The sequence below is a fragment of the Camelus ferus genome, chromosome 6 (assembly GCF_009834535.1).
Source record: "Camelus ferus isolate YT-003-E chromosome 6, BCGSAC_Cfer_1.0, whole genome shotgun sequence".
Classification (NCBI taxonomy): Eukaryota; Metazoa; Chordata; class Mammalia; order Artiodactyla; family Camelidae; genus Camelus; species Camelus ferus.
The window spans coordinates 68,632,763-68,652,762 of record NC_045701.1 but is presented as its reverse complement, the minus strand read 5'-3'; the positions used below and the strand labels follow the sequence as shown (position 1 = coordinate 68,652,762).

At 46.7% G+C, this 20,000-nt stretch overlaps 1 protein-coding gene across 1 annotated transcript in view; it reads left to right on the top strand.

Annotated features, from left to right (window-relative positions):
* The window catches only part of DPF3 (double PHD fingers 3), a 248,393-nt gene that overhangs the window by 149,257 nt on the left and 79,136 nt on the right, over positions 1–20,000 (top strand). Inside the window, 1 exon segment of the mRNA XM_014558984.2 lies at positions 184–262. Coding sequence (XP_014414470.2) covers positions 184–262 — 79 coding nt within the window.

Genomic DNA, 20,000 nt, shown 5'->3' with positions numbered 1-20,000 from the left:
AGCAAATTCCTAACCTCTCTGGGCCTCAGTTTCCAGGCCTGTAAAATGGGGTTGGTATAGGTACACATGTTGTATGAAAGTTGAATGAGGAGAGATGGGTGAAGCGCTCAGGGCCTCACAGAAGACACGCTCAGCAGTGACTGGCAGCGTAACAAGCATCCCGCTGTTCCCCTGTCTCCCCAGGCCCGTGGCTCTGCGGGGGGCCGAAGGAGGCATGACGCCGCCTCTCAGGAAGACCACGACAAACCTTACGTCTGTGACAGTAAGTACAGCAGAGGCCGCCTTCCTGCCCTGGCCCCACCCTTCCCTGTGCTTCCCTGGTCGTCAGCCCCGTCTCAGGCTCCCCGCTCCTTCTCTGGGGCCCGCACCACGCCTGCCTCCTCCCCACAGTCACCACCTCACCTCCTGTTGCTGCAGCTTCTGGCCCCGGGTGTTTCTGCGTGAGGGAGGAGCAAGCCAGGGAGGCCTCCCCGCCTCGGACGCCGTCCTGCTGTCTCTGCAGTGCCTTCCTTCGTGGCTTTCCTCCGGCTCCCTCTCTTTCACGGTCTCTGTCTCCTTAAGATTCATCCTCTATTTCTTTCTCTGTTTCAGAGAGTTACAAACAAAAGCATAACTCAAAATCCTCCGACAAAGGTACTTGGCTCCTGTGGCTTTTCATTTGTTTCCCTTTAATTTCCTTTCTCTCGCTCTCCCTCTTGTCCTAGGTAGGGCAAGTTATGAATCTTTCTCTGACGATGACTTAGTTTAATAAATAGCCCTCGGTCCATCTCTAGCCTTTCTTGCTTGCTTCAGAAGCATCTTTTGGCCAAGTGATTGCCTGGCTCCTGGGTTTAGGGTCAGCAGACAGGGCTGGGGAGCGACTGAGGGGCAGAGCAGCCAGGGGCACTGGTGGTGGGTGGACCTCCAGAGACCCACAGCTTCAGAGGGACTGCCATCAGCTCGAGAGAGCTCTGTCTTTCTCACCTACCAGAGCACAGGGTGCTGGGCTGAAAATCCTTGCTCTAGTTATCTTCTCACCAGATCGGGTACCATCTGCTTGCTTCATGGCAAGGGCAGCCCTCAAAACTGCACTCCCTGACCATCTTGCCTTCCCATCTTTTCCTCCTTGAGGATGCAGAGCTCCGCCATGGGCGAGAATGGGGCTGCAGTGAGGATGGCAGGGCCGCCCATCTTGCCAGTGTCTGCGGTCTCCATGAAAGCAGGAGAGAACCAGGGGAAGAAGCAGGCACAGGGAGTGTGTTGCGGGTGGTGCCATTTTCCTCCCTCTTCACTGGCCTCTTTTGATTTCAAAAAGTTGTTCTGTGCCCGGTGGGGTGACAGCTGGTTGGAGAACATTTTGCTAGAAGAACTCAAACTCCTGGACCCCCATTTGGCTGCTTAATACACCGTGCAGATGACATTCCTGAGAGGACTCCTGCAGGTAACATCTGCATCCCAAGGCAATGCTGGTCCAGGATGAGGAGGGAGCAGGGCATGGGGTGTGATGTCTCTTGGCAATACCAGGAAGTGCCTGCTCCCGCCTGGGTCTCTTGCTTCCTGGATGGGGTGCAGTTTTGTTGTGACGCAAGCATGCTAGCCTTCGGGAGCCTGGTTCTGGGCTTGGAAGGGTCCTCAGACCCCCGGGGAGCAGACTGTCCAGCTGTATCTGGCCGGAGCAGCCCAGCTATCAAGAATGCCAACAACTCCTTTGGAGCTGGAGCATTGCCACTCCATTCCTCTTTTAAAAAGCTGTATTTTCTTAGGTGATTATCTGCTGTGGCAGATAGTGGGATTACTTTTCGCCCTATCTCTCTAGCTTTCCCTGGATTCTCAGCCAATAATAATCCCAGGCACACCCATGCGCCCTTCTCCACCCTGCTGTCAGCTCCTCCCTTCTCTCCTTTGTCTCAGACCTCTGCCTCCTTAGTGTTTCCTCCACGAAGCACCCTTTGTGGGTATCCCTCTTGCCGGGCTCACACCCTCTCCCCCGAGCTCCTGTGGCTTTGTGCAGGGACTCTCAATGCCATTTTTACTGTTTACTGGTCCCCTCCCCACAGGGTCTTTTCCTCTCCCTGTTTACCCTGTGGTGCTTGGGAGGCCAAATTGCAGGCTTGATGATGTTGGCTTTCTGGAAGTCTCAGCGGCTGCTGTCTTGGCTCTGCCTCCCTTTTCCTCCCTCGGCAGAGCAGGGTCCACTGTGGAATGCCCTTCTCTATTCTGCTTCTCTTAGGAAATTGTGTGGCAGCTCAGTGATTAATAGACTTTATTTTTATCTGGTGCCCTTCAGACATGTGATCCTTTGGGATAGGAATGACCTTTGGAGAGGTCACGAGGCCTACCTCCCACTCCTGAACTGTGCAAGGAATGCTTTTAATAATCTCTAATGCATCCTAAGTAGAGAGGTGTCTGGTCACCTCCTTGAATGTCCCCAGGGATGGTGTTACCACAAGCTGCCCTTTCTTCCATGATTCCAACTGTGCTTTGAATGATTTTTTTTTTTTTTCCTTAATAAGAGTTGAAATTTTTCTCTCCTACAGGCCCCTTTAGCTTTTGTGGATCTTCCCCCAACAAATAGGAACACTCAGCATTTCTTCTGTGCTGGAGGCCCTCTTACCATCCACTTGTATTCTTGGTTTACCTAGAGACACAGCCCATAATTTCTGCAATGGCCTGCTCTGAATTCCTTTCCAGGTTTAGTTTAAGCTCAGTGCTCTCATTGGAAGCAGCACCAAGGCCAAGTGGTTCAAAGAGTAACAGACACATTTCCTTGTTTATTTTACACATCGGTTGTTAACACCACCCACGTCTGTAGGGAATAGAAGTGACTGACCACCCCATTGTGCTGTGCACCATCTCAACCCCTTCCTCCTTCAGTGCCTGTCCCGACCCCCCGGCTAATGCCTCTGCAGGTGTGTGCTCTTTTCTACTTATGCATCTGATGGTTTCTTCCTCCATAAATCACTCTGCATTCAGCCCTATTGACTCTCCGTAAAGAGATACAATAATATGTGACTTCAATATACAAGATTCAATAAAGGCAAATTTAAAGACATTGCCAACTAGTTAAATTTCATTCTCCACAGATTCGCAATCCCTGCCATTTTTGTATTGTCTGTGGTTTGATTTGCATAATCCCCACTCCATCTTTCGAGTTATTTATGAGAATATTAAGCCACCTCGGCCCCCGCCACCCCTTTCTGGGTTTATGTTGGAGTAGTTATAGCCATTTTTCCGGTGGGATTGTGTTTAACCCTTACTGGTATATACTCCTACATAGCTGTCCTGCTCTGTTCTCGGTCCAAGTTTCCCTTTCAAGATGGGTGGTTGAAATATTATCTTAGCTGCTAACTTCAGGTGATAGATAGTTTGCTTGTTACCTCTCACTCAGCCATTGAATTTATTCCATCTCAGAGAAATATTAAATCATCTGAACATAATTTATTTTTTACCCAGTCCGTGGTGTGTGTGTGTAGGTGAATACTTCCATTTTCCAGTAAGTAACCTATCTCTATTAATTATTCTGGAAGTTCACCAAGCTTCAGGATGAAAGTTCTGTTTCTTCCCTTTTAATCTTTTTCCAAAGGGAAAGATTTCATTACCTACAAGCAAAGCACCCTCATATGACTTTGTAGGAAAGGCTGTCAGTGTGGGTCAAAGTGTGGACCTGGATGAACTGTGCAGAGATAACTGAGATGCTTTTTAAAATGTGGGTTCCCAGGCCTCACACCCGAGCTCCTGCATCAGAAGCGCTCGGAACAGGCCCAGGAATCTGCATTTTTAAAGAGCTTCTCAGGAGATACTTATGATTACCAACTTTTGAGAATGACCAGTCTACCTCATTCGAATTCGAAGGCTTCTGGCCTCTGACTGATCAGCCCTTTTATTATTCCCTGCTTTTCGCATCTGGAAGTTCTGGAGTCTCCAGGAATTCTCCAGGCAGAGTGCCACTGGCTTACGTTGTTGTTTTAGTTGGTCTCTTTAGACTCTTTCCTTTCCTGTTCTTTCAACATTGATACAAAACTCAGCAGTCCAATGTAAAAATCCAGCGATCCAGCACTTGACTTTAATTTACTTAACAGCTTTAAATCCTAATAATACCATTAACTCCCTCTTACAGATAGGATGATAACTGGGGATAGACATATGAAAGAAACCCTTGGATTTGGGCTACTGGGATATTTTAAACATCATTTCAAGAGTTTGCTACTCCTCTTCCTAACTTTTCTCAACCCTGGATTTTCTGTTAGCATTCCAGGGCAGACTCCTGGTGGGAGACCCACTTTTCCATTTTCTTTGTTCAAGGAGCATCATAGGAAAGAAGATGGTGGTGGTAGGGTGATACTCAGGGAGAGGGAGGATACTTGGTCTCTGTGCCTCAGCTATTTAGGGAGGAGCAAAGCACCCACTTGTCCTTCTGCTGGGCACAGTGGAAGTGACTTATGCGGTTTTAATTTTTTTTCTCTCCCCAATTTTTCTTTAAAAAATTAATTTTAATTTAATTACATTGCAGAAAGAACGCTTAACCGGAGATCTGCCCTCTTCAGCTTTTAAGTGTGCACATTGTCGTACAGCAAATCTGCAGCACTTACTCTTCCTGCTTGAAGGAAACTTCATGCCTGTTGGTTAGCAATTTCCTATCACCCTCTCTCCACCAACCCCTGGCAACCTCATTCCACTCTTTGATGCTATCAATTTGGCTATTTTAGATAACTCGTATAAGTGGAACCAGGAAGGAGATGTCCTTCCATGACTGGCTCATTTCACTTAGCATAATGTTCTTAAGGTTCACTCACGTTACTGCATATTGAACAATTTCCTCCCTTTTAAAGGATGAATAGTATTCCATTGTATGTATACACCACATTTATTTTATCCCTTCATTCATTGATGGACATTTTGGTCGTTTCCACATCTTGGTTATTGGGAATAATGCTGTAATGAATATAGGAGTGCTAATATCTCTTTGAGATCTTAATTTCATTCTAGTTTTATTTTTAATTTTTCAAGGAATCTCCATTCTGTTTTCCATAGCAGCTGCACCATTTTGCGTTCCCACCAGCAGTGCACTAGGGCTCCAACTTCACATCCTCGCCAACACTTGCCTTTTGTTCCCAGCTTTTTCTGATTATGATCATAACTCTTCCTAACAGAGGCTTATGTGTGCAGAGCACTGTGCAAAATAAGCATTCTATATACATTGTTTCTGTAAATCCCTACACTAACCCTAAAGGTGAGAGGCAGGGACAATTGACCTCATTTTTGCTGTGAAGAAATAGGGTCAGAGAGGTGAAGAGACATGTCCAAGGTCACACAGCTGGTTAATGTTAAAGCTGGGATATAAATCCTCATTTCTTCAACTCTAGAGTCAACACACCATAGGACATCTCTGTACAAAGGGCTGGTTAAATATACCTTCCTCCAAACTGATACGGAATTTGGTTCTCCAGAGAGGTGAGGCAAAAATACGCTGTAAAAGTGAGTGAATGAGCAATCACCCTTTATTTATGAGGTGAAGCCTTTTCCACTGTTGACAGACGCTGTCAGGTGTCAGGTGGGCAAGCTGGCATCAGGTAGTAATTGTAGCTGAAGTGGAATGGAGTAGTTTACATAATTTTGAGCCTTTTAAATTTAAATCTATTAAAATCACCCCCACCTGCATCATCAACTGGGTCATTAGGGTAGATGAGTGACTAAAGGCAAATAGACATGACTGAAGCCTTCCTGGGAATGTGACTCACCTCTGAGTTGTGTCCGGTCCTCACATGCCAGGAGTGATCCCTCCCAGCTCAGCCTTCATATCAGCGAGCACTTTGTCCTCTACCACCCTCATGCACAGACGTGTAGGTTTTGATTGTGTGGCCTGTGACTTCACAGGGTTGCCTCCCTTCTCAAAATCCGGTGGGGTGTAACCCTGGCCAGTTGGGTGGTGTCAGAATAGGGTCTGGGTCCCTTCCTGCTGTCCTGGGCGGTGGTGTACTGGAGGGGGAATGGAGAGGCAGAAAGCAAAGAGTCTGGGGGTATAATCCTGGTTCTACCCTTTAGTGGCTGTGGCACCGTTTTCCTTCTTCGTCAGTCTGGGCGAGCGCCTTTCTTGAGTCTCTAAGTCTTCCATCGCCCCCTCCCCACACTGCGGGCTCCCGTCTTCCCAGGCTTAGCACTGAGGCTCTTTCCCTGAGAGACCAGGTGTCAGGCCGTGGGATGCGGTGACTGCTGCGTGGGCTGGCTAGGTGGGCGTGCGGAGCAGCCCTGGCTTGCTTGCTCCCAGGGCGGTCCAGAAAATCTGCTTGACCTCAGCCTCCTTAAAGTCAGTCTGGTTTCCCTGGTTCCTGAGTGCACAGAGAGAATCAGGTGACTGTGGCAGTCTTACTGAAAAAATGTTTGAGGGCATTAAGGCCCCGCATTCTCTAAGGCTCGTGTGCTTTTAGCTTCACGCCGCAGTAGAAAAGCCGATAAGGCAGCCTTCAGGCTGGCTGCCCCTGTCGCCGAAGGGGAGCCGGGCTCATCACTCAGTTGTTGCCACTGTTATCTTGCAGGTCCTTGCGTGGGGTGTGGTGGGGGAGGGGTGGGAAAGGCTCTGTGCCCCAGAAACTTGATGTGTAGAGCATGGGATTGATCCTTGGATTCTGAGTGCATTTGTTCTGGCAAAGCTGGGTTTGTTTAAATATTTAAATGCCCTCATGTCATGGTCACTCGGGTAGCAGGTTGTCCCAGCAGGGCTGGTCAGAGACAGGGCTGGGGAGAGGCTGACGTTTCTCTCTGATACCCTCAGAGCCCCATTTCGCTTCTCCCTTTGCTCCTACTGCCTGCCCTCCCCAGCCCCCGCCCTGCCCCTCTAGCACTCTCGAGAACCTTGCCATTGATCACCAAACCTAGGTTTGCCTTTTCTGGGCTGTCACCCACAGCCTCTTTCTTTCTTTCTTTCTTTCTTTCTTTCTTTCTTTCTTTCTTTCTTTCTTTCTTTCTTTCTTTCTTTCTTTCTTTCTTTCTTTCTTTCTTTCTTGAAGTATAGTTGATTTACAATATTGTGTTAGTTTCAGGTGAATAGCAAAGTGATTCGGTTTATATACATATATATATAACATACATATATATGTATTTCTGATTCTTTGCCATTATAGAATATTACAAGATATTGGGTATAGTTCCCTGTGCTCTACAGTAAATCCTTGTTGTTTCTCTGTTTTATACATGGGAGTGTGTATCTGTTAATCTCATACTCTTAATTTATCCCTCTTCCTGCTTCCTCTTTGAAACCATAAGTTTGTTTTATATGTCTGTGCACACCCTCTTGAATTATTTTCTCATCCAGTCAAAAATAGTATACATTCACTGCAGAAAAATCAGAAATTACAGATAAGCATAAAGGGAAAAATAAAAAATCACCAGCAATCCCACTCGTTAGAGATAACTTCCGTTTTGTTTTGTTGTATCCTTTTTTAGGATTTTCCCTCTCTCTCTCTCTCTGTCTGCGCACGCCAAATATCATCCCCCAATAAATAACATACCATTTTAACCCGTTCCCCCACCCAACCACACATGAGAGACATCCTTCCATGTCAACAGAGACATTTTTATGTCAACATTTTAGGGCCATGTGGTGTTCCGTGATATGGCCATGCCCAGTGTGTGCAATCATTGCTCCACTTGGACATTTAGACAGTTTAAAATTTGTTCACTATTAAAAATAATATTGCAGCTAAATGTTTGCATAATGCTTTTATTATTTTCTAGAAGCAGAACTGTGAGGTCAAAGGACCTGGTGCATAGCCTTTGGTTTCTCTTATTTCAAGTCCTGGGGGAGGGAGTGGGGGGTGAGAAGGGGCCGGGTCAGGCAAGCAGGTTAGAGAGCGCTGTGCGAAGAAGGAAGTGCGCTGACTTTGAAGTGATGAGAAGCCGAAGGTCAGATTGTCATTCAGAGCTTTTCAAGAAAATCATCTTGCTGTGGGAGTGTCCCTTGTCCTGAGGTATGGAGTGGGGCTGGCACACAGTTAGGAAAGCTACGTGTGATAATGTATATAAAAATGTTTGCACACGGTTTGTGCTTAATGAGTGTTTCTCACACCTTTGCCTTTCCCTCATTTCCTCTGCCTCCAGTGTAGTTCGAAAGATAAGGCTGACAATAAGTTTAGGAGTCATGGAGGAGGCAAAAGTTTGTTGACTTACATTATGGGCCAAGAATGTTCTATGGGTTTCATCTCTATTAATTCTTTAATCCTGGAGAAAGTACCAGGAGATAGATGATATGATCATCGCCATCTTATGGATAAAGAAACTGCTGAGAAGAGGGGTGAATGATCTGTTCAGGGTCACACAGTAAATAAGTGGCAGAGCCAGGATTTGGTCCCAGTCAGCTCTCCTCTGCAATCTCCCCATCCCCCAGTCACTCACCTCTTCCTGGAATCTGCCTTACCTTGTACTTTCCTCCGCGTAGGCTACCTCACACATCATATGATAACAGTTTGTCTATTTGTCTGTTCTTTAAGCTGGACTGGGAGCCTTCTGAGGGCAGGGACCATGTCATATTCAACTTGCTTCCCAGAGCCAGTTGGCGTCACTCCCAAAATGTTGATGAACGTGGGGTGCATGTAGCAGGACAGAAGATAGACCAGCGTGGCCAGAGTGTTTGGGTAGGGAGGCTGGGGGGAATAGAGTTGGGCAAGGACGCTAGGAATGCCAGGCTGAGTTGCTTAGAGTTTGGCCTGCAAAGTTAGAATCATGGATGATCCTGGGGACATCTCTGGAATGGTTCATCTGTAGGATTAGGTGTTCAGGGGAGAGAGCCCGAGGCCTGTGGCTAAGGGGAGACTTTTCCAGTCAGGAAGAAGACATGAAGTCTGGACGGTGATAACAACAGGGATAAAATGGATGGGGCAAACAAGAAAGACTGTGTGGAAGAAAAATCCACAGAACCTGGCAGAGGACAGACAGGGTGTGGAGTATAAGAGAGAGGGAGGCGGCAACGAAGACTCTTGAAGTCTTGAGCTTGGGTAGTGGAGACATGAGGGAGGCTGAACTGGAATATTCTAGAGGAGGAGGTGATTTGGGGAGTGCTGAAACACTGACATATGGGTTTGTGGAAATGGCAGGACATCCAGGCACAAGTGTCTAGTAGATGCTTGTTAGTGAGGAACTTATACCAGTGTCCTAGGTGGATGGGGGCTACTTTGTAAGGGCCAACGAGCAGCACTAGGTAGGCTGAGACTGACAAGTAAAGCATCTGAGGGAGCGTTTATGTCAGATATTCACCCAGAGACCCCAAAAGAGAGCACACTGGCCAGATTCCCAAATGTTTGGGGGCTGTCACACTTTATGGTATTGCATCCGATTTTTTTTACCTTTTGCTATTTATATTCCCCAGAAATGTTGACAATTATATTTATTATTTAAATGAATTTTAATGAGTATTTAACTAAGAATGATATTTTACTCTTTAAGCTAATTAAGGACATGCTAATGTATGACTCAAGAGAATAAGGAATCAAAGACTCTGTGTCTACAAGGGATGGTGGCCGGAAGAAGATGGCCCTTCAATCAGAAGCCCCGGATTTAAGTCTTTGCTACATCACTCCCCAGCCCTGACCTGGACAAATCACAACAACCTCTTTGAGCCTCAGTTTCTTTTTCTGTCAAGTGAGGACAATAAGATTAACCTTAGAGGGTTTTCAAGAGGATTAAATGAGACTGTGTGTACAGACGATTAGTTCACTGCCTGATTTCATAAATGCGCTCAATAAATATTTATTTTCTTTATACCAAGTCAGGAAAGGGTTCTTATTTCATATTTTAGGTTGAGTCCTCAGTTTTGTTCTATGCTGTGGCTGCAGGAGTTGTCAGGGACCAGAGAAGCATTCTGTTAGCTTTAAAAGAATGATCAGAAATAGCTAATGTTTGTCAAACATTTGTTATGTGCCAGGCAGTGTGCTGAGTACTTTATAAGGATGAACTCATTCACTTCTCACCATACCCATAAGAGGTACAACTATTATAATCCCCATTTTACAGACAAGGAAACTGAGGCTTGGAGAGATTAAGTAAATTGCCCAAGGTCACACAGCCAATTATCTGACCTAGGAGAGCTGACCCCAGAGTTCATCAGAATTATATTATGCTGCTTCTCTGTAGGGCAGGAAAGAGTTCCACAAACAAATTTAACACTTTGATTTGGGGAGTTTCTGCATTTCTCTGCTGGGGTTCCAGAGTCAGGGTATAGAGTATTTTGAAATGAAAGCCTTGTTGCTTATCTCCATTCTTCCTGTGTTTTTTTTCTTTTTTTTTTTTTTAAAACGGGAGTCATATTTACATACAGTAGATTTCTAAAATATGCAGAATGCCCTCCCTTGATGAAGACACAGGACTTGTGAATCACTGGCATTTGATGGCTTCTGGCACTGGGCTCACTCCTAATACATGGGTCAGAGCCAGGCCCTGAGGAATGTGGCTTTGAAAAATCAGGGTGTTACACCCCAGCCCTATTCCAGCCCCCTGTGTTTCTGACCAGAAGAATTTAGCTTAAAATAAGCATCAAGTGTGGCCTGGAAGAAGGCATGAAGCTCCAAGAAGGCAGCTGTGGACCTGGCTGGGAGGGTGGGGAAAGGGGTGTAGGCAGCCCCTGGGTGGAGCCTATGGCTGGAAACCTACATGTTTTTCTGTCATAGTTGAGGGACTAATTGCTTCTGGAGGCACATAGGCCTTGGACGACCCCGAGAAGCAGATTCATGAAGTATTCGAATGGAAAGACTTAGAGATCATCTGAGGCACCTGCCATATTTTACAGATGGAGACACCGAGCCCAGAAAGGTATGGGGTTTGTCTAAGGGCGCATAGCTGGTTGATATCAGAACCAGGGCCCGACCACAGATCTGCAGAGGGCCACCCATGAGCGGGTCGGGGAGGGAAGCCTACCTGGGCTTACCTGAGAGGATCTTTTTGGTGCCTAAATGTTGTAGGACCTGGGCCATTTTTAAAACCACCACTTCTATTGCTTGAGCTCTGTGGAACCATCATTAGCTCTCAAGAAAATCCTGGGCATCTAACATAGTCATGGGGCTAAACACCCCACCCAGAGGACACAAGTCTGAGCTGGTGGCTGTCTGCAGTGTCCCTTGGGTTTTGTCTCAAGCTATTCACAGCCAGGCTTTTCTGACCTGGGGTTCCTCCCCATGTTGGTGTAGACATTCCTCTGCCCCCTAGATGATTCTGCAGAGAGAAGACCGAGGGTTGTTGGGAAGATATAGGGATCCCCAGACGTTTGAGCTAGTCTGGTAGGGTATGTTTCTTCTGTCAAAATGGCCCCGGATTGTATCTGTCCTAGCCTCAGCAGAATATAAGGGCTCCACTCAGAAGGGCTGCATGGAAGAGAATTTAATGATGGAGTGATTGTGTAGGTGTGGGCAGGATAAAGGTACCACAAGGGAGAGGGGCGCCCTCCCCATCTCTGCCCAAGGAGCAGGGAGGACATGTGACTCCCAGGGAGGGCTGGAGTGGCGAGGAGGGGAGCCCTTGCACCAGGGATGCTACTCGGGCAGGGATGGGCAGGGCACAAATCTTCAACCTTTCTTCTTATCCTCCATTCTCCTGCCAGTGCCTCTCCATGGCCAAATTCCACCAGAAACAGAAGGCAAGAGGCCAAAGAGGTCAGCCCCAGGCACTGGGAGGGGTGGCGAGTGTAGAATGACTAGCATATCTTCTAGTCCTGAGTTTAAATCCTGACTCTGCCATTAAATAGTGAGTTGCTTCAATGCTCCCAGACTCAGTTTCCATCTCTGTAAAATGGGTTGATAATCCCTACCTCCTGAGCTGTTGTGAGATTCAATGTGTGCCTACCCTATAGTCTGTCAGTATGATGCCTTGGAGACATCTGCCAATGACAGGCACTGCTGGGTCGATTTTACAGATGAGGAAGTTGAGCTGCAGGGAGAGGGAATTGGTGTCCTCAGGGCTGTATGTAAGTGCCATGGGGCAGAGCTGGGAAGGAGATGCTGCCGTGACTCCCAAGGCCCAGGCTTTGTCTCTTGGCCGCTCAGATGCTCATCCCGTAATTGCTTTCAGTTGCTGCTTTCAGGCTCTCGGAAACCACTGGCTCAGATACCCACTGCGTGCTCCAAGTTGGGCTGATGAAAATGTGCCAGAGTCATTAAGTTATCAGTGGGGAAGGCGGCCGCTACTCCCCGGCAGGAAGGATTCTGCTGTCTGCTGCAGCCGGCTTTGTTCACACAAACTGCCCCTGATTGTTGTTCCTCCTCCTCCTCCCTCTCTCCCTCCTCCTCCTCTTCCTACCCCATCCCCATAAGAAGTGAGTGGTAGAGGGTTGGTAGGGGTGGGGCGGTGCTGTAAATAATCTGGGGCAGCACTGAAGGTATTCATAACTCCAGGCAGGAGGTCCTGCCTGGAGAATCCAGCTCTGGATTGGGAAGTGGGCAAGCACTAATTCTGCAGCTTGACAGATGGATCTGCCCCCGGGGGAAGGAGAGAGAGGAAGGCAAGCTGGACCTTCCTTATTGTCACAGCCGTTCCTCTCCATGTGCGCCGCTCCAGGAACCCACGATCCAGGTGCGCACTGCCAAGGTGAAAAGAAGGACCTTGGTCTTGCACAGGCAGGGTTGACTGGTCCCAGGGGTGATGGCTGCAGAGGTGCACAATGCCAAGGAGCTCGCCCTGGGGAGGGAGACTGGAGTGGGAGAATGGGGACACAGCCCTCTCTGAATGCTTCAGCAGTCTTGGGGCTCTGTCTGATTCCGCACGACAGATCATTCCAGAGTGAGACTGCTGACATGATAAAAGGATAGCAGATGGTTCTAATACTTCATTTTCAGAATGTATCTTTCCCAACATTCTTTTTCTTGCAACTTCATCACCCCAGATTTCAGAGGAGAACCTCCTAGTCCCCTCCCCCCCTTTCCCTTTAGGGTTTATTCCCTTTGTGGATCCATTGTGATGGCGGTGTTGACAATAACAGCTGACAATGGCTGAGGCTTACTGTGAGCCCTGCACTGTTTTACATGTATTCTCTCACGTAGGCTCACAACTGCGGTAGGGGTGCTGTCATGATCATCCCCGTCTTCCAGAGAGGGTGTTGAGCCACAGAGAGATTTAGCCACTCACCCAAGATCATACAGTCCGTCAGCAGCAGAGCTGAGATTTGAACCCAGACAGTTCAGATTCAGCCTACCCACATACCAGTACAGATCCTGCCTCTCTGAAGGCAGGGTTGACCCAGAAGCAGGGCCAGAGCCATTGGTGGCACTAAAATGATCACTGCTGAGTGGCTAGCCCCTCTGGCCAGCTTTCCTAAGTTACCTCAGAAGGGAATTCGACTCCCAGCTAGAGCTGGGTGAGTCCTGCATTCACAGTGGCAGCTCTTGCACGATCAGGTTGGCTGTTTGGAATAACTTAATCCCAGATCTCCACCCCCTGCCCCAGTAGGTTTCCAGGACCAGATACACAATTTATTGTGCCCAGTGCAAAATGCAAACGAGGGGCCCTTTGTTTAATAAGTATTAAAAATTTCAAGATGGTGACAGCAAAGCGTCAGATTAAGTGTGGGGCCCTTCTGGGCATGGGACCCTGTGTAAATACACAGGTCACACGTCTACGAAGCTGGCCCACAAGTGTTCAGAGTGGCAGGAAGATGTGATGAGATATATAGAGAAGGTGAGACGGTGCTGGATTCTCCATCTCTCCCAAACCAGTCAAAGCAGGATTTCCAGGGCATTTCTTTTCATCTCAGTGTAGCAGTCTGATCTAGATACACTTCAACCAAAAATAAATCTTAGAAATCTCTTGTCCCCAGGATGCAGTTATTTGGAGGACTGGGACGTGGGTCAGCAGCTTTGCTTTGGGGTCAGGCGTCTTGCTCCATGAACTCCCATCTCTCCCACCATGCCTTTCACTTTATAGCCTCCTTTCCCTTTATAGCCTACAATTCTGCCCAAGGACCTACTCTGTTAAAGGTCAAGCACCACTCAGCCTCCCTGGACCCCACAGTCCCATCTGCCCACCAGCCTGACTTTGCTCTCCACAGCCATGCTAGAAGGCATGGCCTGTTGGCCCCGTCCCCACTTCCTTATTTCCAGAAGCAGCCTAGCTCGCTGCAGTCTTGTTCTCCACGAGGTTACAGATGCCCTGCTCACTAAGGTGACTTCCTAATTGTCAAAGTCAGTGGTTTCTTCTCAGTCCTTATCCTTCTTGGCCCTTCGAAGGCATCTGACATTATCCTGGCTCTGCCTCTGTGAAACGGGGGTGCAGGTGGCTGGGAGTAAGTTTACTTGAAGCACCAGCATGTGCCTGGCACATGGAACACACTCAGTTGCTGTTAGCAGGACTGGTGGTGTCATTATTACTGTCACCTGCAAACCGTGATCCTCTGGCTTAAGTTACTCACTCCTGTGTGAGTCTTAACATAGTTTTAAAATTGGTTTCTCTTTCTCCACCAGACTCTTAAGATACTGATATTTTCCGAGTTCTAGCCTGTGTCCACACCTGTCTTCTTTCTCTCCACTATCTCTCCTGCCACTTCTCTTCCTATCCAGAACTTCTACAGCCACCCTGCCAACTCCAAAATCCACATCTCTTTGCCAAGCTCCAGTTGGATAAGCCAATCTCAGACTGAACTCATTCCCTTCCTTCTCTAAATCTGATTTTCTTCCTACATGCTTCCACCCAGATGCCCAAGTCAGAAACCTGGGTATTTCTCCTGCGTCCCGTAGCTGACATCGAGTGCAGGCTCCCGTGCTGATCGTGGGGCTGCGATAGGGTGCATGCCTGCTGCTGCGGTAGGGGAGCTGTCATGATCATCCCTGTTTTCCAGAGAGACACATACTGATGCATGAATAGTCCTAGGCAGGTAACACACTGGGGTCCTAATTTTGATTGGAAAGACTTCCATGGAGAAGGACATTGGAACTGAGAACTGAAGGATGGTGAAGCATTAATCAGGCACGCTGGGCCTGGCGGACATTCTGGGCAGTGGGAAGAGCTTGTGCAAAGGCTCTGTGGTGGAAAGAAAAGTGTTTGAGAAATGAAAAGACCAGTGGGCAGGAGGGCTGAGAAGGAGGCGGAATGTGGCCTCGGGTGAGGCTAGGGAATTGGGTGGGGGTGGGGTGGTGGGAGGGAGGGTAGATGGGGGCTGAGTGGCGCCTGGCAGAAAGGCCGAGTTGGTGGTAGTCGTCTGGGCTCCTCCTTGCTGCTTACTCCCACCCGCTCCCCCTTATTCCAGATTCTCTCTTTAGCCTCTTTCCCATCCTGAAGTCCTCACTGTTCACACTTTGGAAATTAAAATAGTCTCTGCCACCTCCAAATTCATCTTCCACACTATAGTCTTAAGCGGCATTTTTTTAAAAATTAAAGTATAGTTGACTTACAATGTTATGTTAGTTCCAGGTATACAGCAGTGATTCAGTTATACATTTATATATATATATATATATATATTTTCATTATAGGTTATTACAAGATGTTGAGTATAGTTCCCTGTGCTATACAGTGGGACCTTGTTGTGTATCTGTTTATATATAGGAGTTAGTATCTGCAAATTCCAAACTCCTACTTTATCGTTACCTCACCTTTCCCCTTTGGTAACCATGTTTGTTTTTATGTCTGTGAGTCTGTTTCTGTTTTGTAAATAAGTTCATTTGTGTCATTTTTTTAGATTCCATATATAAGTGATATATGATATTTGTCTTTCTCTGTCTGACTTACTTCACCTTGGTAGGATAATCTCTAGGTCCATCCATGTTGCTGCAAATGGCATTATTTCATTCTTTTTTGTGGCTGAGTAGTATTCCATCATGTGTATATGTGTGTGTGTGTGTAGACACCACAAGTTCTTTATCCAGTCATCTATTGATAGACATTTAGGTTGCTTCCATGTCATGGCTATTATAAATAGTGCTGCTGTGAATATTGGGGTGCATGTATCTATTTGAATTGGAGTTTCCTCTGGATATATGCCCAGGAGTAGGATTGCTGGATCATACAGTAACTCAATTTTTAGTTTTTTAGGGAATCTCCATACTGTTTTCCCTAGTGGCTGCACCAAATTACATTCCCACCAACATTGTAGGAGGGTTCTCTTTTCTCCATAGCCTCTCCCGTGTTTACTGCTTGTGGACTTTTTAATGATGGCCATTTGTACCGGTATGAAGTCATACCTCCTTGTAGTTTTGATTTGCATTTCTCTGATAATTATTAAGCAGTATTTCTAAAATGTAAATCTGATTAAGTTGGTCCTTGGGGTACAACCCCCCTGGCTCCCCATTGTCAGGATGAAGTCCTGCCCACCTTCCTCTCCTTAGTCCCCCTCATGCCCACCCCAATGCCCCCTTCCCACTGGCTTTACTGAATATCCTGCAGTTCCCCCAAATGTTCTGACAGAATGTGCTTTGGTGCTCTCATGCCCTCCTCCTTTGTCTGCCCGGTCATGTTTACTTTCTCACAAGCTGCAGCTCATCTACCTCCTCTGGGAAGCCGTCCCCATCACCCCCTCAAGCCTGTGTGCTGACCCCTCCTCTTTGCCTGGCACATGCTCCCATTAGTGCGTTTGTCCCCGCTCCCTCCTTGCTAGTTGACGTGTATGTCTCCTCGTTCTAGACTGTGGATTCCTGGAGGGAGAGGACTGGGGCTCTTTTATCTTTGTTCTCTGGTGCCTCAAGACTGGGCACATGTTAGGTATTTAGTAAATGTTTTCTTGACCTTCACCACCTGGTGATGAAGGAATGACATGCTATAAGCAGGTGGAGAAAAATGGAGCTCTATCCGGAAATCTCTGCCTATAAGGATCGTGGTTAAGGGGTCCAGCTTCCAGGATGTCCCTGTGCTTTCTGGTTCTGTTTCTTCTAATAACCAAACTCAGGTCTCAGGGCTGCCTCCTGCTGCCCCTGCCTTGCACTTCCACCCAAGGGCAGGCAGAGTCAAGCCTCCATATATTCTGTCTTCGGGCAGAGTGTTTCTCAAACTGCAGTGTGCATCAGAATCACCTGCGGGGCCATTAAAACAGATTGCCGGGCCCCACCCCGAGAGTTTCTGGTTCGGTAGGTCTGGGGTGGAGCCCAAGAATTTGCATCTCTAACAACTTCCTAGGTGATGCTGATGGTCTGGGGACCACTCTTTGGGAATCTCTCTTCTAGCAAAAGGATCTGTTCTAAAAAGAACTACTCTTTCTGGTGTTGGGGAAGGAGACTTGGGGAGCTTTTATCTGGGGTTTAGTTTTGTAGGTTTTAAGAACTGTTAATGTGAGATTGATGTGGATAGATGGATCTGATTCTCATGCTTACCTCCTCCCCAATCTCCTGGCGTTCCCACAAAGTGCTGCCGTGTTCACCCATCATCTATTCAATGGATGTGTTTTGAAGGTGCAAAATGTGCATGGCAGTGTGTGAGGTGGAGTTGTTGCTATGAAGATGAAATCAGTAGGAAGCTGTCCTTAAATAAGAGAGGTCCTCCTGTACAGTCAGAACTATAGTTCAAGGAGATCAAACAAGAAATGCCTGCTTGGATGCGTAATGAGTTTCCCATCAGTGGAGTTGTTCCAGGAAGGCATCTAGAGTGTTCATGGGAATAAAGCAATTTGATAGATAACTAGACCACATGACTCTTAAAATCTTGAAATTCTGATTAAGGAAGACAGTGGTAATTGACAAAACAAAGTGGCACAAATAAAATTCTGTGGAGGGTGCAGTGGGGAGATCTGTAGAGGCAGCTGAGGCTTCCCCATATAAATAGTGACATATTGTTTTTATTTTTAATAAACATTTATTTCTCACCTGGAGTATGCTTGCTAACTAAATGGATTTATATCCAATGACCCCATAATTTGCTGCTTATTGACCTTAGATCATTTAAAAGTTTAGATAGAAAAAGCCACCAGCAGGGCCACAGTGGTGGTCTTCACATGTCTCACTTCCTGAGTCAAATGGAATTGATGTATGTAGTGCCATGTTGTTATTTTTTGCAATGTTTACAAGAGAGAGGAAGCCATTTGTAGGACTTGAATTTATAGTCACTAGGTCACCAACCTGAGTTTCAGACTCTCACCTTAGTAAGAAAGTCCAGCCACTTGCCAGATTCCATAGTAGAGGAAAGGGTCGAAGTCCCCCTTTCAGGAGGGCCCAGCACTTAAGACGTGGCAGGCCACTCTGAAGCCCCTCACCCCTCACTGCCGTTTATTGAGCATCTATTATGTACTGTGTACTGAGTGTGATACTATACAATTATTATTAATAATCCTTCAAGGTAAGTAGTACTGTCATCATTTCAGATTAAAAAAAAAAAAAGGCACAGAGATAATTACCTCCTCCCAAAAAAGCAAAAGTAAAAAAAAAAAAGACACAGAGAGATTATGTGTCTTGTCCAGTTTCACACAGCAAAACTCCTCAATTCATTTTTGGAAGTCAAGATAACCATAGAGATGAAAATCATGATAAAAGATGGGCCAAAAATTGTAGCTCTATCTCAAGTCTTAGTATGGATGCAAAATACAAAATTAGAATATAGAATGCAGCAGTGTATTGAATAGATACTATGCTTTGACCAAACGAGGTTTATCCTAGGAATGCAAGAATGGCTCACTAGTCAGAAGCATTAGGAAATCAATATAATTCACCATATCAACCGACGAAAGGAGACTCATCTATTAGCAGATGCTGAAAGGGTGGCTAATAAAACTCTCCTATAATAAAACTCTACGTCAGGAATAAGAGGAACTACTTAAACTTGATAAAGATGAAAAACTAGCTACTTATATCACATAAATCCAACTTCATTAAAATAGGAAAAGCTTGCTTTTGCCATTTAAAAATGTTGTCTTGATATTCTTACAAACAAATTAAGCTAAGAAAATAAAAAAGTTCATATAAATATGAGAAAGAAGAGATGACATTATTTTTTGCCAATGGTTATAATACCTGAAAAACCTCCAAGATCCTAGTAAGGAAGAAAGCCCTATCAGAAGTAATGAGGAGATGGGGTAAGATGGCTGGGTCCCTGCTCTCCTCCACACTGTGGCGGTCATGCAGCTGGTCAACGCCTGGAAGTGGGATTTGAACCCAAGTCTGATAATGAAGTCTGTGCTCTTTCCACCTTGTGAAGTGTTTACACTCTCTGCTGTCACCCAGTCACGTGAAAAGAGAGCCTCTTAAAGCTGGCAAGCTCGGGGGCTCCAGCAGATCTGGTGGGGATGGCTCTGCTGGGAGAGGTGGGGACAAGATGAGAGGGTTGGCACCAGGTTTTTCCTGGAAGACCCTCAGGCTTCTGCTACCATCAGTGCCACCCCTCCAGGGGCTGAGATATTGGGCTTTGTGGCTGAGGGAAGGGTGCAGACAGTGGTCCAGTCTTAGCCACTTAGCCAGACTTCTGCTTCTCAGGTACTGAGCAGCCAACCCACGGAGCTGCCCCTTTCTTCTTGGCTCCAGGAAGCCGTATTTGTGTTGCTTGTTGTCCTTGTCTCCTGCTGTCCACTTGAGAGGTGGTGCCTACCAGGACACATACTTAGAGATTTGGGGTATCAGACGCTTCCCGGGCCATCAAGGGCATGAGTTCTTGGTTGCCACATCTACCAAGGATGCCTCGGACTCATGTTTTCATGATGGAAGTGGAATGTGTTTTTCTGGCACAAAATCACTGGGTGATACCTTAAAAATATAACCCATATAAAGCTTTTGTGCTTCATGCAGAGTCAACCACAGAATGGTGAAAGGAGTACCGCATGGGAAGCCAGGAGACTGGGCTCTCTGCCACAGCTAGCTGTGTGTCCCCAGGCAAACCACTTAGCCTTGCTGAGCCTCACTTGTCCTGTCAGTGCCATGGGGTGTTGGAACTCAGTAGATTCCCAGTGTCTTTTAACTTCAAAGTTGTTACAATAATTATCACCCTTATCATGTGCCCAGCTCTGTTCCAAGTGCTTTGCATAGAGATGAACTCATCATAACCCTTTAGCTAACTACTATTATTATTCCCATTTTCCCTGTGAAGAAACTGAGGCCCAGAGAGGGCAAGTGACTTTCCCAAGGGCTCACAGCTAGGAAATG